The 23,750-nt window shown below is 39.0% G+C and overlaps 1 protein-coding gene across 2 annotated transcripts in view; it reads right to left on the bottom strand.

Moving 5' to 3' along the window:
- Positions 1-23,171, bottom strand: part of CSTPP1 (centriolar satellite-associated tubulin polyglutamylase complex regulator 1) — a 169,669-nt gene extending 146,498 nt beyond the window's left edge. The window contains exons 1-2 of one of the 2 annotated variants that reach the window (XM_020799105.3): positions 22,015-23,171; positions 17,399-17,488 (exon numbers count right to left, since the gene is read on the bottom strand). In XM_020799105.3, the coding sequence (XP_020654764.3) occupies positions 17,399-17,488; positions 22,015-22,303 (379 nt within the window). In that variant the 5' untranslated portion in view covers positions 22,304-23,171. The remainder of the gene's footprint in view (positions 1-17,398; positions 17,489-22,014) is intronic. The other variant, XM_020799113.3, reaches the window with a different exon arrangement.
- Between the last annotated feature and the right edge of the window lie 579 nt (positions 23,172-23,750).

Raw genomic sequence — 23,750 nt, 5'->3', positions numbered from 1 at the left:
AGGTATTCTTGGCAAAGATACTGGAGTGGCTTGCCAATTCCTACTGCAGGTGGATGGCGTTTAGTCAGAATTCTCCACTATGATCTGTCCATCTTAGTTGTCTCTGCAGAGCATAGCCCATAGTTTCTCTGAGTTACTCGAGCCCCTTCGCCACAACAAGGCAGGCTCCAGCTATAAGTGACAGGCGTGCGTGGGGCATCCATCACAGGGACCACTGATTTAGTTGACAGAGCTAGGGCATGCATACTTCTCCCATAAGATCCTCTGCATATGAAACAAAGCAAAATCAGAAGAGATAGCACAGGGAACCTGAACTGGTTGTCCATTCTAGTTCAAGGCTGTTGCTAGGCTGTGGTTCCTCTTATCTCTCACCAGGCTAATTGTTAATTAATAACAATGTATTTTTCATTTCACTTGCCTCTTTTCTCTAGTGTCTCACTGGAACTAATGTATAGTAAAGCAACATTGGGAAGATCATGCTTAGTTCATCCCTGTTCTAATCAAACAGGACACGTTCCAAAATCAGCTTATAAATGCAGAAGCAACCAACCGATTACATTGACACATGGCCGTTTCCAGAAGTTCACACCTCTACTCTCAAATTACAGTTTAACAGTTACAAGGGAAGTAGAAAAATTCCCTAAGAAAACAGCACAAGAAAAACACTTTTGGCTATGAATTGCTGAAGCTTTATTTGTACCTCTCCAGTTTAACATAGAATACACCTCTTCTCTCTCCCTTCCTCCAGGACCGAGTCTGACTCAGAAGGCCTACATGAATTGTGGCTGGAAGAGGTGAGCATACACCTTTGGTACTCGTAACAGCTCTTTTATTTCCGTGCAGTTGACAAGTGGAGAAAGAGGACAAGTTGACCCCAGGAAAGGCCTAGAGAAGATTACTTGCTAGTGGGCATTATGAGTCACATGTGTTCTTATTGCTATCGGGATTTTTTTTTTCTTTCTAGAACACTGTTTTCTACAATGACAGAATGGGTAAAGCACACCCTGGAAAATACCTTGCAGCTGATAGCAAGACTGCGAGCCAGAGGTTCAAAGATATTATCTGGCAATAAAAGATACAGGGTGTAGCTTTATTTAATTATTTTAATGCAAAGGAATAGATGTTAATTTATGTGAGCGATTAAAGAAAAATAACTCTGCGCACCTGTGTCGCCTCAGGGAGGAATAAGTCGTGCAACTCAGTCACACTCCTAGCAACAACTAGGTTATTTTAATTTTGCTCTCCCTCCCTTTTCTCTACATGCCCAATTTCTGTGCTCAGAGATCACTCTCCCTAAAATAATCTGAGCCAGCAACATTGCTTGTTTGATTCAAATACATCACGCTGGTAAACAGCACTGATTTCTGACCTACAGCCCTCTTTCCCAGTTGCAAGTAGCATCCTCGCCCCTTTTTCTTAAGACCATGGAAAAGGAGGCGCTACTCCTGTTTGGCTTGGACCTCTTCATATACACAAAATCATACGAAGCGTGCAATTGTTATTAGAGCACCATGGAATCTGTTTGCAAGATTACACAACTTAATTGGGATTTTAAAGAGTTTTGATTCACAATGCCCACACTTAAATTCCTGACCTCCAGTCTTACAATCCTGCTACAAGAGCAGCTTTCAATATCAGAACATACTTCCCAGCCAGTTACTACTGAGGGGAAAAAACATTTCCTTGTTCTACAGCCAAAAAGACTCCCAGGGTTTACAATTAGACAGCCCATCTCTTCAGATTTACAATCTAAAAGTTATCACAGCAAAGGACAGAGAATAGACATCGAGATGTGGGAAAAGCAAACTCTTGGGCACTGTTAGTTATGATATTCGTATGATAACCAAGTGAAATGGAAATAGTTTAAGGATAGGAGGTTGCTGGTTTCTCAGCAGAGAAGATGGCACTACTGCTTCCCTTCCTTCCTTACAACCTTTTGCTAGGAGGCATCTGAGAAATCAGTTTTTACAGATAATCACAAATAAATATATCTAATTGCTGTCAGTAGGTTAAACAGATTCATTTGTATGTCCAAACTTCGAATAATTTGTTATTGAAATTTCTCTGTACACGGTAATTTGTTGCCTCTCTTTTCTTTCTATTTTGATTTTTGTTTTCTTAGATATCTGGTGTTTTTATAGGTAATGGACAGAGTAAAGTTAAAAGTCAGAGCCTGTCCAGGCCAGGGAATTTGGAATGGTCTGGTTTGCACTTAAAGGTTCTAATATTCAGTGCGCTCTATTTTATCTCTCATTTGAGGTATCCTTCTGTTCACACTAGAGATGTTTATTCTACCGTGCGAAGGATTCACACAGGTTTTTGGATCATTGGTCTACTCATGAGCAAAGTTTACCCCATTTACTCACGAGTAAGAAGGCAGCAGCTGACAGTGGCAATGGAAAGAAAAACATCAGGGTGAAGGTTGGGGTATTGAAAAGCAAATAATTCCCCACTTTTCTTGCCTTTCTCTTTGACTTGGACTCTACTGGGGCCGTGCTGCCTTGTGGGAGTGAAGTCCATGGAGCTGACATAGCCCCCTTCCCTACCTTTTCTTACAGCCCTCATTCAGTGGGCCACAATGACTTTCTTTGGTTTTGAGTTTGTTAAATAAAGTAAGTGGCATATTGAAATAACAATGCATTAAAAAGCATATTAGAATTGTGCTGCATTAGTTATAGAAATATAAAAAAGATGAAAATAGATGTAAGGAGTTTCTCTGTGCCCCTTTTAAGATCACAACCCACCTAATATGTCAGGGTTGTCACCTCAGATATCCCTACCCATAGCTTCATTTGGATGTGAAATAGCCATCCACACAGGCTACACAATGGGATAAACAGAATTTCGCTGAATCATACAAACAAACAAACAAACAAACAAAAAGCGGAAGCCCCTAGTGCTGTGCCAAAAAAGGAATGTGACAGCTCTGAAAGGAACAGAATAGGTCGATTTAAGTGGAAACATATGTGGATGCCATAATTTGCTATAAACCAAACTGCACCAACAGCAATCCAAACAATTATCTCTATACCTATCTGGACAGGCCTTTAGTCAACCAACAAGATGATGTAATTAAACAGGTATTTTAAAGGAAGCAGGGACAGCTAACAATAAATGGGAATTGCACAGAAAACCTTATTGTAATGACAGATTATTAAAGTGACATATTCATATTTAACTTTGACAGAACAAACATTAAATGACAAGGGTGACTGAAATAATGGCTGGGTAAGTAAACAGCCACTTCTAACATTTTTTCTTACATTATTTCCTGCAAAACTCTCTCAAACAAAAAGCAAATTTATTAGCTGAATGTTAACCCTATTTTCCAATCTGAGTAAATTCCAATTAGGCTTTTATACTTCAGTAGAGCCTTGTCCTAAATTACTCCACTGATAAATTTGAGTCATTTGGTGTAGTGTCGCTACTGACTAAGCAGCTGACAGACTTTGATTTTTAAGGCATTGATGCATAATCTGTACACTAATCTGTAATGTTTCTAAAATAAGAAAATAATCAAGTAAAAGGGGGGGGGAACTTCTCAATTTATACTGCATTTTCACAATCGGGGTAAAAATGGAGAAACAAACCCATTATAGTCCAATGTAAGTACACTCCAGGAATTAAGTATCAAGAGATGCTACAACAGTACAGCAGCTAGTGTTATCCTGCTTCAAGTGTAAAGTAATAGTTAGAATTGATTAGAATGGTAACTTTCTGGACATTTTCCTTTAATTTTTGCATTAGAAAACAGCCAATCTGTGCCAGGTCAGCACTCTTATCTAAAAGCTGAGTGACAGAACTTATTGCCAGCAAGCACCTCATATACTGCAGGCACCTTCTTGTGGGTAGAAGGCAGTTCCAAAGCTACCTGGGCGGAAGAGAGCAGAATTAGAAGAAGTAACAATAAAGAGGCGGGCCAGGCAACTCCCACATACATGAAGGTGCTGAAATAGAAAATGCAGGGCAGAAAAATTGGGAGTGGTTTTGTAAAGGAATGCACATTCATTACTAGTCTGCAAATCTAATCCCTGCACTGAAATACTGGGTTTCTAAATATTCATTAAATATTCTTTGCCCACCTCCCTTGTTCCCCGTCACAGCCACTATTTTCCATTTGGGAGACCAAAGTATTCCTCAAAGAAACAGTACTATATCTGGAAACCAGAAGTCTTCCCATCATTTCTATGCCATCATTTCCTCTGTTTTCCCTTCACAATGCTGGGACTGTGACTGGGAGCAGCTTCTGGTAAGTAAAGAGGAAAAGATGTGAATACATTCAACTATACTAAAAATGCAGTCCTATAGGTGTCTCCTGAGAAGAAAGCTTCACTGAGAAGAACAGAACTTACTCCCTGGTATAAGACTGCAGCCTAAGGTTTGCAAGACTGGAGTGGAAGACTGTGAGCAACTACTTCAAACATGTTCCAAGAAAGTACCCAGTGTGGTGTAATGGGTGGAGTAAAGGAGTAGGGCTCAACAGACCTGAATTCAAATCCCTCCTCACTCATAGAAATTCAATTGGGCTGAACTGGTAAAACTACTCCTTCAATATCTCACTTATCTTGAAAGCCCTTCTGAGCTCACCATAAGTAGATTCTGACTTCTCAGTACATAATATACACCTCAAAACCAAGATGTCAATTCTTCATTAGCAATGTAAGCCATATCATGATGCAAACAATAATAATAGATATAGGTATTCTCCATAGATTATCGTGTTTCAGGTACAATTTATTCTTCAGGCTTATCAACTTATTGTAAGGATCTATTACATTTGGAGTTTTTGTGGGGGAGGTAAACAAAGATTTGGAATCTTGTGGTTACGAGTTCATCTTAAATTTCAGTTTTTTACAAGTTCATTTCTGAAATTTTATTGCACATGGAAAAAACATAATAATGACTATGTCTCTTTTCAGAAGAAATGGACAGGGGCAAACTAAAGCACAAGTTGAAATGTTGAAACATAACACTTCCCATGTTGTGTTCTATTTCACATGTTATAATCTATGGGGGATCATCTGCCACTCTGAGTGCCGAAGACATTTTAGCCAATAGCCCCTTTGTACACATACTAAACGTAGAATGATACTCTTAGGGTAAGACCATCTTCTAAGAATAGTCATTACAGAAAATAAAATGCACCTGGTTAACAAAGCAGCATTAAAAAGAACACAAGACTTATCAATATTTTGACACATTTCATTTTTTCCAATGTAATACAGTACATGCAGATTTGAATTAACACTTATGTTAAGTATACTAGGCAGTAAGGTTTACTGTAGAGGGCAGAATGTTGGAGTCCAGTTTCAAACAGCCTCTTAGCCATAAAGCATACCAGCTGACTTAAGTCCATCTGCTAACCTCTACACAGAGTTGCTGTGGAGATAAATTTGTGCGCTAGACATGTGCTGTGATTGAAGGAAAAATCAGGCTTAGCCAGACTCCTCCTTGTCAAAGGTCTAGGATTGAATCAAAGAGGGGCAGCAGCATCATGAAAGGTAAAATACTGCAAGGTGGTCCTCCATGTAGGGTAGCTGGGCACCATTTGTTTATTCCTTTCTGTTCACTGGGTATATCTGTATTACTGCCTGTATTTGAGTGCAGATGGAAAAGACAACTGCACATGTGTCTGAAATATAGGGATCAATATATGGGCCATTTTAATACATCAAATTCTTCCTATCCTGCTTGGAACAGAAGAAATTTCAGGACCGAACTATTCCAAGTTCTACAAAAGGTACTGTCCTTGTGCATGTAAAACATCTACTTATGTGCATGAATCAAAATAGCAGTGTTATAAACTGTGGAATCTTGATTTTTGAATGTTTATCAAAGTTATCTCAATATGTCTCTGTAATTTTGACCACATCTACATGCTACCAAAAGAGCACAAAACATATTCTTTTTTACTCTTTAATATTTTGCAGTTTCTGTGCCATGATAGCATGGAAGTTAGTTGAGCGTTACTACTTTGCTGATGCTTTATGCTACTATGATCACATAACAATGGTTCATTTTCTCTCTGTTTTTCTCCTTCCATCTTAAGGCTTCAGACATCTTCAAATGTGTGTAGCCAGGCTACTCTGGCTGACACTCGGAAAACACGTCCTGCCATAACTGCTACAGTCCATTGAACTATTCAAACTGTCAGCTAAGAGAAGGAGCTAGAGACAGGCACGTGAGGGCAGTTCTCTCTTGGCAGGTGATTCCATGCTGGCAAAGTCAATGGTGCTGACAATCAGAAACAAGCTGCCCTGAATAATAAGGCCAATCCTTTGTTGGTTACAAACTTGCTAAATGAGCCTGCCATTCTAGGCCCCTTACCTGAGAGAAAACCTTGGATCCAGTAGGACTTTCTGAGCAGACATTTATAGGGTTGTGTTGCACAGTATGATGCATACAAGAATTGGATACAGATTTATCAGATTTGATACAGGTTTATCAGATTTATCATGTTTTCTTTCAATCACAAAGATTTGCCTACTATCAGAGACATTAAAAACTAAACCTAACATTGGAAGGATTCTTGTTTTAAATGCATCATCACATGGACCCAGATATAGCCTTGAAGGAGCACATAACATCTATACTCTGTTTTGAAATTGTTTCATGATTTTAAGAGGACTAGTTTTCCCAAGAATTGTTCTTGGCCACAGCTATAAAAAATATTTTTATGGATCACAACTCCCAGAATGCTGGCTAGAGGATTCTGGGTTTATAAACAAACAAACAAACAAAAACAACTTCTTAAAGCTTAAAGTAATAATTCTAAATAATCCTAAAAGTGCTGGCCTGCTGCCTTATACATCAGTTCTCCAGAACAGTGGTTCCCAACCTTAGATCCCCAGATGTTCTTGGACTACAATGCCCAGAAATCCTAGCTCACGCAGCTAATGGTGAAGGCTTCTGAGAATTTTAACCCAAGAACATTTGGGGACCCAAAGTCAGGAACCACTGTTCCAGAGAACAGTTGTCTGGAGGCTGCCGCTTTTGTTAGCTCCTCTCACTTTGGTCAGGTATGCCATCACAGGTCATACTGAAGATTCTGATCTCCAATTATCTCTTTACTCAAAGTTGTTTTAATTCTCACTTTAGTATATCAAATACAAAAAAAATTGTAATTCCTTCATGACTGATAAGTTTTTTAATCCTAAACTTTCATAGACTACACCCACTTCATTACATGCAAAAAAAAAACTGCACTCCATAATATTTCATGCTAAAGAAAACTTGTTTGACTTTAAGGTGCCATAGGACTCTTCATTGTTTTTGTTGCAACAGATGAACATAGCTTTCCCCTTTGAAATTAAACATGTAATGTGCAAACATACCTTTATACTTCAACAGAACTGATTTTTAAATCCTAAGGCCCTTCAAATGCAGCAACAATAAATAACACTGAACAATAACAAAAATGCAACAATAGGTAACAACAATGAACAAAAACCTGATGTATATGACAAAATTATTCTCTATCCTGGAAGATTTTCCTAATTCCAAAACTTCATAAACGTTATCTCCACTATCATGTTTAAAGAACCAATGGGTGGCAGGCTCTTGCACTGTTTGACTAGTCTGGTATGTCATTCCACATCTAGTATTACAATAGACAGCACATGCTTCTGATCTACGACATGTGAGGTTATACAAGGTGGCAGTATTTTATCACTAAGGACAAAATGGAGTCACATAGAATCCAGATTAAGAACAAAAGCATTTCTCTGTCTTCAGTTCAATTGTGAGGCTGATTACACGGACATTTAGCCCATTGTTTGGTCTGCTGCAGGAACAAGCTGGTTTGTTCCTAAAGACAATGGTCAGACAAGGTCTTTACTGGAGCAAACACAATTGTCCTCAAAGCAGTCCTATCTGCACCTTTTGGGCTTCTACTTTTTCAGTGCAGGTAGGATTACTCTCTTTTGGTTCATTTCCAGCACATGTGATCACTGACTGGTAACAAACCAAAACCCCTCCTCTTTTTATTTGACAATATTGTGAAGTGGCTTAATAAAAGAACTACGTCAGGATACTGGCTAATTAAACACTTCTCTGCTCTTTCGCAGAGGAAGTGAGAGAAAAATATATTATTTTATATTATATATATTATTTTCCTTGTCTTAAAGGGCAGGTTGAGAAGCTGCACGCAGATGAATCTGCCGCCACAGATTTGGCAGGGGCTGTTTCTCAACTGGCCCTTTAAGGCAAGGGAAAGAAGTCTATTAAGATGTATATTAGGTATAAGTGGGCTCTGAGCAGGTTCTCATCCAAACCTTTAGAAGAGGTGTATTAGGTACTGTAAATGCATTAGGTATACATATGTGTAATACCTTTTCAAAACTGCAAGAACAATTGAGATTTCTATTGAAAAAAAATATTGGCTCTCTAGGCTCCTGGAAAAGAGATAGTTTACAGATTGAGGGTAGGTGTAAACACCAGAAATAATTCTAAGTACAGTATAGGGAGATAAAAGTATAGGGAGATATCTGAATTATGGTGCTGGAGGAGACCCTTGAGAGTACCCTGGACTGCAAAGAGAACAAACCTATCCATTCTGAAGGAAGGACAGATCCTGAAGCTGAGCTCCAATACTTTGGCCATCTCATGAGAAGAGAAGACTCCCTGGAAAAGGCTCTGATGTTGGGAAAGTGTAAGGGCAAGAGGAGAAGGGGACGACAGAGGATGAGATGGCTGGACAGTGTCATTGAAGCTACCAACATGAATTTGACCCAACTCCAGGAGGCATTGGAAGACAGGAGGGCCTGGCGTGCTCTGGTCCATGGGGTCACGAAGTGTCGGACACAACTTAACGACTAAACAACAACAACGAACAGGGAGATAAGACACACAGAAAGGAATTAAACTTATCATAGCAAGGCAATTTCAGGTATGCCAGAGACAGTAATCACAGATACCAACAGTAATCATCATGGATTTCGCTCATGGATGCAAACTGGCACAAGGCTGGCTTAGTTGGGTGAGAACATTATTTAATGATTTTTCTCTGTACATTATTAATACGTTTAGAGGCGAAGAAAGTCTTTTCCTTGATTATATTTTTCTTCTTCACAATGTTGATATTTTTAGAGTTATTTCCCATGCTTTTTAAACGTGCCTTGACAGGCTATAAGCTTCTGCATTTTCAGAGTAACTAAGACATTATTGTGATGAAGTGTATTTTTCTAATTAGAGATGGGTTATGTAGTCATGTCTTAACCATAGAGGAATCCATTTTGAGTCTGACACAGGCTAAGTTCTGGAAAATTACTAGTAGTTTTGGTATTTTATTGTACTTTTAATGGTCCTATATTTAGGATTGAATTCTGACTTAAGTATTTATCTGCAACTTTAGTTTTCACATATTTTTCAACCATTTGTGCCTACAGTTTTCTATAGCTGTAAGACTTTTGTATATTCATAACTTTAAAGTATTTTTGTGCTTATGGTGTATTGAAGCAATATAGATAAATAGCTTGTAGAATTAGACAATCTGGTATTGCCTGGAATTATTGGAACTGTAGAAAGATTTATACCTTGATACTCAGATGACCTCTGATATGATTGGATAGGATTGTCTAGTTTCATTCTGGAATTGACCCTTAATTAGGATAAATGCCTTCAATGACCAACACAGACAGGGTTCTGATTTTTTCCTAGAGGTCAATAAAGTTCTCTAGGGCTCTTGGGGAAGATATTCAGGCATCAGAATCCTGAATGTACACCTAGATAAGAGATGCAGAACATGTGGCCCTCCAGGTACTGCTGCACTACAACTCACATCACATATCACAGACTATGCTGGTTAGAACTGATGGGATTTTCACATTTACTGCTGCTTTGCAGCATAGTGTCATTACTTTTGCTCTTAGGCTAATTGTTTATATCAAGTATTTAGAGATTCTTTTTTTAAAAAAAAAAAGTTCAGACAGTTTAATCAAAACAAAATTAGCTGTATTTAGTCCCACAGAAAACAGTGAGGCAATTTAGTAAATAAGTCAGAATTGAGCCCAAAACCTTGAACTGCAACAGTAATGTTAATTATTCATTTTTTAAAATAAAAATATCTAGCATTTTTACCATTTTCAGTTAATCGTGTGAAGAAATTATCAGACATGATGGATGGAAAGTGTAGCTGTGACTACTGAAATGCTTCAAACACAACAGTAGTGTTCTAGGAATGAGTTTTCATGAACTAGAAGTCAAAGACTCTGGCTGGCAATGGCAGAACAGCCTCATTCCTCAGCACCTCCCTTAAGTTTAACAGGAGACCTCAACATCTCTGGCATCAACATGTTTATGTTTTTTAAAAAAATATTCAGCACTTCCCTGGCCAGGGGGGAGGGGAAAGCTCGTGTTCTCACATGTCCACAGCTGGCACAAGATGAAGAGGAAATTATTCAGGTAGAGGGGAAGGAGAACTTAAGAGAGAAAATAATTAAAAGTTTCAAAATTGCTGTAAGAAACGTAAGCCCTCAATTACAGCTGGAATAAGAAAAGAGCTTCACTGAGAGGGCATCATTTTGTGAAAGGAACCAAGAAATCAAGGCTGAGGAGGAACATAATCAGATAGGGTATAGCTAAGAATGTGAGCTGTGGCAACTGAAATATTAACTGGGAAGCTACACCATGACCAATAACAGCCCTAAACACACAAGGTGGCCTTGGGGGGGGGGAGCCCCACTACGCCTTACCATTTCCCCAAAAATAAGACCTAACCTGAAAATAAGCTGTAGTATGATTTTTCAGGATGCTCGTAATATAAGCCCTACCCCAAAAATAAGCCCTAGTTAACTGAAACTCCTCCCTCCAACATTGTGCAGCAACCAGAAGATGACATGACTGTTTTTGAATACATGTAGATTGTTGTGCAAGAAAAAAATATAACACATCCCCTGAAAACTAGCCCTAATGCATTTTTGGGAGCAAAAATTAATATAAGACCCTGTCTTATTTTTGGGGAAACACGGTACTCTGCATCTACTGTATAATATGACATAACGCTGACCTATCTTTCAAACTGTTCTAAGGACTATTAGAATTATATATGGAGAGCATTTTGTACATAGTCAATACTATTTCTATACATTTTACTAGCTACAGTTTTCATCTCTGCAGCTCCCCTTGATTTCAATAAACAACCGAATATTTTAAACATAGACAAAGGGCATCCTTTTCTTCACTCACATCTTTAGAACACTCCAAGTTATTTCCGTTTAAAAATAATCCATCTGTTCTAGGTCTGCATTCATTTCTCCTTTTCTTTTTTCCTCTGATCTGATTCTTGTATTCCATACTGACTCAGCTTTCTTAGTCTACTACATTTTTAATAATCTTTCCACCCATCATGGGCACCTATATTCATAGCCTGGGGGAGAAGGTTCAGCAGATGCACACAGGCCAGTAATCTGCATTTACAGGGTGGGAAGAAAGGTTTAGCTTACATTCTTAATCCACCCATGCAGCTGACTAAGCAACTGCAGTGGTACTAAGTAGTAATCTTTAAAACAACATCTCCCTTAAATGTAGTCAAACATAGATGTCATAAATGACAAAAAGCAATTAGAATAGGTGCCTCCCCATCTAATTTATTTTTAAAACATGTAACCTTTCTTACTAGTCCTAAAAACGTGCCCTATTATTATTAAATCTTCTATAGAAAATATTGCAGACAAACTGATGGTGGGGGATATTCATTAGGACACGGAAGGGGGGTTTAAAAAGCAACCATCTGGCCTCCATAGCTCCTGTTTTTATGTCACAGCTTAAAGATAGTTTGCCCATCCCAAAAGACAAGAGGTTGTGCTTAGAGTCTCTTCAAAGAACACCTGATACGACAGCCTGGGGCAACAAACAGACATTTGAATGAGATTAACATGATTTGGTTTCTCTGATCACAATTACCTGCAGTCTCACAGCCAGATACTGCTATTAATGAAACCTTGAGAAACACAATAAAGCACCTGGAGAAAGGGTGCTTTTCGCTTCAAAGAATTTTGTTTAAACAAACACAGGTCAATGCCAAAAGAGATTCAAATGTACTTTCCCAAACATTGCTTACTTTTACTGGATTCATACTGTACTAGCTAAACAAATCTTTTGTTGTTGTTTAGTCGTTAAGTCACGTGACCCCATGGACCAGAGCATGCTAGGCCCTCCTGTCTTCCACTGCCTCCCAGAGTTGGGTCAAATTCATGTTGGTAGCTTCGATGACACTGTCCAACCATCTTGTCCCCTGTCGTTCCCTTCTCTTGCCTTCACACTTTCCCAACATCCCAACTTTCCCAACAAATCTTTAGTCAACCCTTTTGTAGAAATTAAACAGGATTCCTTCCCCTATAAATAAAATATTTTTTAAAATGTGTGCATATAGTTGAGCATAACAGGTCCTCTGTACAGTAGAGAGACAAGACAATTCATACCAACCATTCTCAGTGGGGGTCATATAGTCACCTGGGGGGGCCCTGGCACATTTGAAGGGGGCCACAGACTAGAAACACTTATTCACAAACTACTTTTAAGATTTGTTATGCAATTTATACAATCCTAATTTGGCCTATATTTGTTTCACATTGTATTTATGGCCAGTCAAAAAAACAAAAAAAGGTTGCAGGTGGCTGATTTACATAACCAGATTTTTTTTCTCATTAAAGCAAAACATCAGTTTAGGGAATACAGATCTTCTGGAGTTCCAAAAGAACAGAAATAGTTATCAAGCAGGTTAAAATTTAAAAACTGTTTTCAATCTATTTCTAAAAATGTGTGTATTTGAATGTAGGCATACAAAGGCAAAAAGAAAGAAGCCCTAACTGGTATACAGACCAAGTCTATAGGTCCCTTCCAACTTCATTATTTTATTATTCTATCATATTTACATTCAAGCAGTAAAAGTCTTTGGGGATTAAAAAAAACCAAATTTTGTATTGCTGGGAAGGTCTGGATTTCAGTGTAGTGGCACAAAGTGGTTGCCTTCCTTCTGAGGAACCTCCAGGCAAGAAGTTGAGATGAGCAGATTTGTGATGTTGGAACTTCCAGAACTCTCTAGGTAGCAAGGTATAACAGATGCTCTCTTATAGCAGCTGTAACATACACAGGGGAGCGTTTCAGTCACCTGCTGTTGACATTCTAAAGAGAAAGCATCACCAGATAGTAACTTTCTTGAGGATGAGGATAGAAAATAAATTTGTTACGGTTTGTTTCCCTTAACTGATCCATGACATACCTACAGAGATTAGCCATGGGATAAAGCTCATCTTGCCTCTGAAATCCATATATTTCCAAAGTTTGTAACAGACTGAGGTAAAGTGCACATACCCATTTGTACATTTTAAAAAATTAGAAAAATTCATATATTTGAAAAATACATACAAACATGCTTTAGGAAATGGGGGAGCATAAAAATTACACACATGGAGAAAAGGAAATAACAAAAATGCTTGAATTAGAACTAACAGGTACCAAAATATACATGGATTTCAATATGAGCTGGAGAGGGAATATCATAGGCAGTACAGAACTAGAATGCGACAATAGCATAAGTGGGATTCTAAGAAACAAATATGAAATTGACAGATTTTCATATCCTTACCTGGACCTATTTAAGATATTTATGCCTTGAATGAAAGCAAAAGTGAAGAGCAAATCAGTTTTTTATGAGATATTCAACTAACCTAAAAAGACTCTGTTCTCTTATCTATAATCTTTTTGGTTAGTTTTAAAATTGTAAACTTCCTTTGCAGAAATTTGGTATAATAAATACATGAAATATATGAATGCAAGAGCCTTAGATTCAGCATAGAAAGCTACTCTAATTATGGGATTCTAGTCATAACATGTGTAGAGGAAATAAAAGTAGCTTATGAGAGCTAATGAACATAGTATGTTGGATTTAGATATGGCTTCAACATTCATTTCAACCAGAGTTCATAGGTACTCTTGATCAAGTTGCAATCTTTTGATCAATTCATAAACAGTTTCCAACTCTGGCAAATCACCTAGCTGCATCCCTACTAGATGACAGATTCCTAGCAACATTGGTCCATGTACTGGTAGTCTTAAAAAATCACTACTATAACGCACTCTATATGGGGCTCTCCTTTAAGCCGATACAGAAATTTTAAGAGGTCCAGAATGCAGCAGCCAAATTGATTGGTGGGGTGAGGAAGTTCTATCATATCACCCCAACTCTGTTCCATCTGCACTGGTTACTGGTCTGCTTCTGTGCCAGGTTCAAGATCTTAATTCTAACACATAAAGCCCTAAATGGTTTGGGACCTTGTTACTGTACTTGTCTGAATGTCTTCTGATCCAGTCCTCAGAGACCTCATGCTTGAGGATACTGACAGTTCAAGAGGCCCAGAAAACATCAACTAGAAACTGTGCCTTCTCAGCAGCAGCGCCCTCCTTATGGAAGGCGGTACCACAGGAGTTACATCAGGCATCCTCCTTACACACCTTTAAAAAGCTTCTGAAAAAAAAGAGCTTTTTGGGAAAGCTTTTGGGGATGCTCTCCCCAATCAGTTGGGACAGAGGAAGAAGAAAAGGCACATGGTGAGTTGAATAACTTTTATCTTGCTGCTTGTCTTTTTATTTGTAACGTTAGTTTTAGTCTGCCTATAGCATGTTTCTTTAATTTTTTTGTTATGGAAAAGGACAGAGCTATGGGTAGATCAAAGTGCCAACCCCAGGTTTATTTAAGGACAATTAAAGAGCAGTGTAGTCCCTTGCATTAAATCAACGCGATTCAATTGAGGCTGCCTTATGAGGACAGGTATAGCAACACAAAGAGCATGTGACATTAATTAGTACAACAACACCTCGACACAACTCTCAGATTATCTGGGCAATGTAGTTACATCCTACAAAATAAAAAGCTCTTCTCTTAGAAGATAAGTCATGAAGGAAACAGAAAAGATCCTTAAGAGTAAGGATGTGTTGATGAAGACCAAGGATGAGATCATTTATACAATGATGATATACTTCATTATTGTGTATAGATGCGAAAGTTGGACAATAAAGTAGCCAGCAAAAAAAAGGTTTAAATTGGTTAGAAAACAGTTTAACAGAGACCATGGACTCTCAAAAAGACAAATAAATGGATTCTGCTTCAAATTAAGCCTGAATTCTCATGGGAAGTTAAAACGAATAAACGGAGGCTACTGAACTTGGCATATGTTATGGGAAGATGAGAATCACTGGAAAAGACAATAACGTTAAGAAAAGTTGAAGGCAGCAGGAAAAGAGGAAGACTGGAGATTAGATGAACTGATTCAATAAAACTACAGCACTTAGTTTGAGAGACAGGACCTTCTGGAAGGCATTAATTCATAACGCTGCTGTAAGTCATGGTGACATGACAACACCATGACACAAATGAAGGAATGAAGGGGTTAAGAAGAAGCTTCTCTAGACAGTAATACCCAGAGATTTTGCACAGACAGACTTGCTTTTTCACATAGGGGCTGAAATTACTTAACTGCACATCCCTGCATTTTCTGAATCATATTCCAAGTAACTGTGATGTACACCCTGTGTCCTTTGTTTATTTTGCCTTAAACACAAGTCCACCCTCTGGATGTGTGTCCTCACTTCATGCTGCCACCAGGCATTATTCCCTTAATATCAAACAGATCTTAGACATGTGCTGCCAATTAAACAGATGTATTGATTTTACAGGTTTCATGGAAATCACAGGAGTAAATCACAGATGTTAAGGCTTATTCATTAAATATCATTTGCTTTCATGCTGGGTTTGTTTTTATTCAGTTATACTTTTCTTTGACTATCGATATATTGTTTATACTTTTACTCTTTCCTATTCTCTCTAGCAATTTCTCTTAACTTTTATCAATTCAGTCTCCTACCCTCTCTTCAATTCCCTATCTGCAAAATCACTTTTCTCCAACTCTCTTCCCTAACTGTCTGTCTGTCTGTCTATCTAACTAACTCTTCAACTGTCCCTTTGGTTTCGCCCCTCCTGTCCTCTCATAGGCTCCTGCCCTTGAGTTTCCCATGATGGACAGGCATAACGTGGGGTTCCACTACAGTAACCATAGGACTCCTTTATAAGATTAGTAAAAGCAGACTATCTTACCTGGAAAGCAGCTTGTGGATCATGAATCATGACCATTTTTTTAATAGTGTGGAGTCACAGAATATTTGGAGATGTCTTGATGTGCATTTCTTAGTTCCACAAGATCTTATTAGGATATCAAAAGCACTGGTTTAAGAAGAGATAAATCAGTGGCCAAAGTCCTATTGCTGATTTACACTTAAAGGTAAAGGTTCCCCTTGACAATTTTTGTCTAGTCGTGTTCGACTCTAGGGGGCGGTGCTCATCCCCATTTCCAAGCCATAGAGCCAGCGTTTTGTCTGAAGACAATCTTCCGTGGTCACATGGCCAGTGCGACTTAGACACGGAACGCTGTTACCTTCCCACCGAGGTGGTCCCTATTAATCTACTTGCATTTGCATGCTTTCGAACCGCTAGGTTGGCGGGAGCTGGGACAAAGCGACGGGAGCTCACTCCGTCGCGTGGATTCGATCTAATGACTGCTTGGTCTTCTGACCCTGCAGCACAGGCTTCTGCGGTTTAGCCCACAGCGCCACCACGTCCCTCTTGCATAATAATGCAGTACTGGTTGTGCTCCTAGGTGCACACCCACAATAGGAAACAGTGGATGAAACATATGGCTCATTTAGCTCCACTTGAAAAATGTACCTTTGATAGCAAACTGCTGAGCTTCAATTAATACCATATTTTGTTGCCAAACTTAGAAGCTATATTGTATATTTGAGTTGGGACAAGGAAGAGGAAGAATGGGAGATATTAGCCCTACATGCCTGCGGCTCCAAGTAAACAGGCAACTAAAACTGGTGCAACAATGTTTGTTTCATACTACCATAAGGCTTCTGCTTTTCACACAAACACTGATAAGGGCAATTACGCATAGTTTGTAACATAATAAGCATTTTAGCCACAAAACAATAAAAAAGCACAACTTCCTAGGGTTTTTAAAGAGCAATTTTAGTAATAAGAGCAGACGAACAAGAGTGCTCAAAGAAAGATTATAAAAGCAGGGGGAGACAGAAGTTATTGCACAAGAATTCTTTAACATAAGGAGCTTTGGTAATGTTGATTTAATTTAAGACAGTGTTTAGACTTTTAAAGGACTAAAGAGCTAAATAATTCCAGGACAGTTATTCAGTTCCATTATTGTAAGCTTCCTCTGAGTTCATATAAGTTCAGGTCTCGTTTCCATCCAAAGATGGAAGGACTAGGCATAAAAAACTTTCTTTTAGTAAAGGGACAACTGGATAAGATCCATTGACCTGAATCCAGTTGGTGCTCCCAACTACAGTAGACACAATGTATAAAAGAGATATACACATGTTTACTTACCATTCAGCATTTGATTCAACTGGTCTACTATAGTTGGGATTCCATCCTCTTCTTCCAGAGATAGCATTATTACTACTCTGCATCTTTGACCTAGAATCACAGAATCATAGAACTGAAGAGCTGGAAGGGACCAAATGGATCATGAAGTCCAGCTCCCAGCCAATGCAGGAAATATCTTAACACCATGATCAGGATGAGAGATTAGCACAGGTCCAGTTACCTTTAGGTAGTTTGGCTGAGTAACTGTACAGTTAAACTTTTGAAATAAAATATAGGGTTAGTGTGCATAGCAGCACACACAAAGACTACATGAAACTGGCAGAGTTTTGTTTTCAGTATTTGGAATCAGCAATTTCAGGTACATAAACACACACCCTTGCCTTGCATTGTATGGCTCCCAACCTGCACCCAAGAATGCCCCTTGAGGAACGTTCCAGGTCCATTCCTCAGAAATCTGCCCCATTAACCCAGCTTCTCCAGAAGAAGAGTCAGCATCCATCCAGAATACCAACTCAATTCCTGTAGGCCTTAGGGAAATGGGATGGTGGAGTGCAGTTCAAAGCATGACCAGATGGATGGCTTGGTCACTGATCTTTACCGTGTAAGTTGACCTATGCAGGAAAGAAGGATGTTCCAGGCTGCAGCTTCTCCTGCTCCTGCACAGACTTCTTAAGTCTAAGCAAGGATGTTGTGTTCTATCCACTTCCAAACCAATCTCCAGCCAGTATGCTCTTCTCCTTCCTGCACTCCTTACATAATTTATTTAATCTTGAACAATCAGCTGTATCTGTACTTTTTGTTTCTCATTACACAAAGTTTTCTAGCTTTCTACGTTTTATATGTTTGCATGATTTTGGGGTCTCTATTTGATTTTCACTGGTCATCCTCATGATCCAATAAGTTCTTAGATTTCTGCAATACATCCACATTCCAAATGTTTCTCTTTTATATAGCAGCCAGCACTGAAGTCCACAATTCCACACCTTACAGCAGAGCAGAGAATTCCTAACAGTTGAACTGAGACTGCTGTACTTAACATTTAGTATGGCAACTATTGTTTTATGTCTATTTTATAGTAAATTAATTAATAAATAATAAAATAGGTGATAAACAATGGTTGTAATACCAAATGTTAAAAATCAATATTCCAACAACCGTGTCCTTCATTGGGAGATCCATGGACCACCCTGGCCCTGCCAAACTGTCTTCTTCCTCCTCTAACTCTCATTAATCTTGCATTTTTCTCTGTTCTGGTGCTAGCACCTTGTTCCAATCACTCTGTTTTCTTCAACAGCTTATGCACATATATACAGCACAACTGTGCACTCATACAGATGAACTATCCTCATTAGTTGATCAGCAGGTCAACAAAATGTCCCATAATTTATTCGGACTATATTAAATTATGTAAATGTATGTATAATACGTGCATAAATGTTTATTGCTCCAAGTCCTTCAGTATATCCTCCATTCTATCATGCTACATCAAACCCAGAACTTCACATGCTACTTCAAGATTTTGGTGAAATGCCTATAAAAACATACAGTAATTCACAGTAAACAACCGATACTTTAGTGGCATGACTAATAATCCTAAATACTCATGTGGAGATATGTCCATCTTGTTAAATAAAGCATGACTCACTTCTGAATGAGCACATACAGGGCTGTACTATAATGTGAAATCTCTATAGACACAACAGGGCTCAGTTGTGAATAAACATTGCAGTATTGTTCAAAAGTATCCTTGACTCAAATCTCCCCATCAACTTCTCTCACTCACAATGAGGTGTTATATTATTTATATCAAAATATTTAACACGTATTTTGTATAAGATTACTATCACATTGAGAACACCCTTAAGATACCTAGGAAATGCTGCATAAATTTTATAGTTTAATCTCAAAAGTGCTAGAGCAGTACTTGTTGTTTAGGGGTATAAACAATGCATATGAAATGTAACTTTAGATCCATTCCTCTCATATTTTCTTCAGTTCTGTAGAAACTGAAAGAATGGTGAAGTGGCTTAATAAGCAATCACTTCAGGATATTGGCAGCTTAATCATTGCCTCTGCTCCTTGGCAAAGGGCAGGAAAAGTTAAAATTTATTGACTGCATTTGGACTATCATTGATTAGTTATAAAAAATTAAATAAATCTTTTCTTTGCCTTGTCGTAAAGAACTGGTCCCAGTCAAATCCATGACAATGGCTTTTGCTGCACAGTTTCTTGACCAGGCCTTTAAGAGAAGGCAAAGAAATATTTTACATTTTTTATAACTTATATAGTGTATCAGTGATAATCCATATACAGTTAAAAAAATCACTTCTCCTGCCCCTCTCCTGAGGAGCAGAGGAAGTGAGTAATATGCCAATATCCTGAAATAGCTTGCTTATTAATCCACTTCATTATATTGGGATGAATGATTTCCATGTAAACTACAGGGCTAGATTAGATTGCTCTTGCTGTTGTTTAGTTGTTAAATTGTGTCCAACTCTTCATGACCCCATGGACTAGAGCACGCCAGGCCCTCCTGTCTTCCACTGCCTCCTGGAGTTGGGTCAAATTCATGTTGGTAGCTTTGGTGACACTATCCAACCATCTTGTCCTCTATCATCCCCCTCTCCTCTTGCCTTCACACTTTCTCAACATCAGGGTCTTTTCCAGGGAGTCTTCTCTTCTCATGAGATGGCCAAAGTATTGGAGCCTCAGCTTCAGAATCTGTCCTTCCAGTGAGCACTCGGGGTTGATTTCCCTCAGAATGGATAGGTTTGTTCTCTCTGCAGTCCAGGGGACTCTCAAGAGTCTCCTCCAGCACTACAATTCAGAAGCACAAATTCTTCGGCGGTCAGCCTTCTTTATGGTCCAGCTCTCACTTCCATACATCACTACTGGAAAAACCATAGCTTTGACAATGCGGACCTTTTTCAGCAAGGTGATGTCTCTGCTTTTTAAGATGCTGTCCAGGTTTGTCATTGCTTTCCTCCCAAAAAGCAGGCATATTTTAATTTCGTGTTTGCTGTCAGCATCTGCAGTGATCATGGAGCCCAAGAAGGTAAAATCTGTCATTGCCTCCATATCTTCCCCTTACATTTGCCAGGAGGTGATGGGACCAGTGGCCATGATCTTAGTTTTTTTGATGTTGAGCTTCAGACCGTTTTTTGCGCTTTTCTCTTTCACCCTCATTAAGATGTTCTTTAGTTCCTCCTCACTTTCTGCCATCAGAGTGGTATCATCTGCATATGGGAGGTTGTTAATATTTCTTCCGGCAATCTTAATTCCATCTTGGGATTCATCCAGTGTGCCTTTCACATGATGTATTCTGCATATAAGTTAAATAAGCCAGGGGACAATATACAGCCTTGTTGTACTTCTTTCCCAATTTTGAAAAAATCAGTTGTTCCATACCCAGTCCTAACTGTTGCTTCCTGTCCCATGTATAGGTTTCTCAGGAGATAAGGTGATGAGGCACTCCCATTTCTTTAAGGACTTGTCTGCTGTGGTCCACACAGTCAAAGGCTTTTGCATAGTCAATGAAGCAGAAGTAGATGTTTTCTGGAACTCTCTGGCTTTCTCCATAATCCGGCGCATGTTAGCAATTTGGTCTTTAGTTCCTCTGCCCCTTCGAAATCCAGCTTGTACTTCTGGGAGTTCTTGGTTCACATACTGTTGAAGCCTACCTTGGAGGATTTTGAGCAATTAAATTTTGAGCAAATTAGATTGCTCTAATCAAGCTGAATCATTTCAAAATGGCCCACATTATCTCACTCTCTGCTAATAATGTAGATACACTTGCAGTCTTTGCACTTGGTCAGGATACATGAATGCTGGAATCGTAAACACATTTACTCTGGAACAAGCCTCGCTGTAATCAGTGGTAGCTGCTTCCAGGTAGAGATGCTTAAGATGGTGTTGTAAGGCTGTTTCGTCAACTGATCCATTAGGAATAATATCATGTCTTTTTTTTTTTTTTTTTTTTTGCCTATTCAGAAATACCTGCCTCTGAAACATCCTTAACCTAATACCATTACTCTATAATTTTACCTGGCCAAGGAACTAGATCACAGCTACACTTGTACTGGTAATGTGAGGACTATTATAGATACTTTCAATGATATATATACCATATTCATTAATTTGTGAGACACTTTGGCTTTTCCTTTCAAGAACATAGGTTAAAAAAACAAGTGAAGATACTACTTGCACCAGTTCTCCTCCAGAGACAAACCACAACTCTCTGATATCTAACAAAAAAAAAAAGCCCAAATCACCGTCATCAATTTAATGCTTGCTAGGAAACCTCTGGTTCCAACGCTAGCTCTTCCTGGTGTGTGGTGTGTATAAGTGGGCCGGTGGATCGTTTTTCCACAAAATCAACTCGAATCCGTGGAGCGCGGTTAAGAAATACGCCATCCCTCCTCGGGTAGGAAGAAAATGGAGCTGGCCAAAGATGGAAAAGCCATTTTGAGGCAGCGGGGCAGAGTATCTGTGAGGCGCGCCCTTCCCCCGCCGCCCCCCCCCCCGCGTGCTCTTGCGGGCAAGGCGAGCCCCGGCCCTGAAGCAAGAGGGCTGGAAGCCACCTGCCGCCTCGCATGCCGCGCCCGTCCGAGCCTCACCCAGATACTCCAGCCCCGACTGAGAAAGACGATCGGCATTCAGCATCCTGTCAACTCTTGCTGCTGTTGCTGCCGCTGCCGCCGCCCCTACTCCTCCTTTTTTTCTTATCGGTCTCCAGGACACCAGACGCCAACGCGAAAGAAATGGACTCCGGCTGGAAACAAACCCTCTCACAACAAGGATCCTGTCTGATGAAGAGGAACGGGGACTGCGGCGCACCCGGAAATTCTCCCATTCCTCCAGCCTGATGCCCAACTGCAGTAACCATCTTGCAGTGCAATCGCTCATAAAAACGGTTTTTGCATTTTGGTTTCGGAAAACCCCAGAGGTCTCTAGAAGCAACCAAGACAAAACATGGCTGGCATTCGTTTGTTTCACCAGATCTGTCTTTTATAGATGTGTGAGCTGCAGGTCATCTCCTCCAGTTGTAACCATTTCATTTAAAAGCGAAGAAGCAGGTCCTTTTCTCGAAAACAGAACGTCAGAATTATCATCTTCAAGACCCAGCTGTCTATGAGCCAAGAATTATAGACGGAATACCTAAAAAGACTGAATTTTTTTCTCATTGGTAGGAAAAGTCATCTTTTGAAGATTGTGACCAAACTGTGAAAAAAATAAGTACTATATTTTTCCTCTGCTTAATTTCTATTCTACGTTCAGGAATCCATTTTATGATAGAGAAGTGTTATACTTTATGTCATTAACCAAGCATGCAAGAGTATTCAAGCCTCCTCTAGTCAGACATTACTACAGTAACTTATCCTTGTCTAACGCATGAAGCAGCCATGTGAATGCAAATTTAAGATTAATTAATGCTCAAAATGTTCCATTTTCTGATTCCTACTGTGTGCAGCTATTTGTACTGCCATAGTTGCCAGTGATACCGTTTTAGGACTGCTCTGAAACAAGCATTGAAACAACCATAACAGTGGCTGGTACCCTTACCCAGTGGATCATTCATCAACCCATGAAACTTAACTTTTTAATTCTAACTTTCTACCATATTGTCAAAATCTTTCTCTAAAATCCCAAAGAAGCTCCATATGGATCTCTGCTTTCAACAATGCTCTTAGCAACTGTGTTATCTCAGACTTTCAAAATTAGGCTTCAACAGAAATAATAAATAAAAAGAGGTAACTCTTTCTGTTTACAAAAACACAAACACATCTGGTAATCTGCCTTTTCATATCCAATATTTATTATTACATTAATAGTTTATGTCACTGTCGCCAAGATACAAATATATATGTAGTAGGGATCTTAACAATATGTGTAGCATGGGCTGTACTGAGGGGCCTTTACTCACAAAGACATCATAACAGTGTTGCAGAATTTTGAATTTCTGGTGAAATTCCTCGTGCTACACAGTACATGTACAGAGCATCACAGAGGAGAATAGCTACAACTTCCCCAGCCCTTTCTCATTAACTGGCATTAAATTTTTCAGTAACTTACTCAGGCATTTGTAGTAAGAAGAGTAAAAACATTTATTTATTTACAATTGCTTGAAATTAATGACTAATGTATACTACAATACTTTCTACATGTCTACTTAGCAATAAACTGAACAGATCAACAACAAACAAACAATTGCCTCCAACAGATTAATAAGAGGGAAACATCACTCAACAGAGAGACTGGGCTCTATTTGAAGTCAAAGCCTGGACAGAACATTTGGTTAGTGCTGGATAGACAATCATTCAATCCCAGAAAAGTGCCTCCCAGTCACACAAAC

Source organism: Pogona vitticeps, chromosome 1, assembly GCF_051106095.1.
Source record: "Pogona vitticeps strain Pit_001003342236 chromosome 1, PviZW2.1, whole genome shotgun sequence".
Classification (NCBI taxonomy): Eukaryota; Metazoa; Chordata; class Lepidosauria; order Squamata; family Agamidae; genus Pogona; species Pogona vitticeps.
This window is presented reverse-complemented; position numbering and strand designations above follow the sequence as displayed.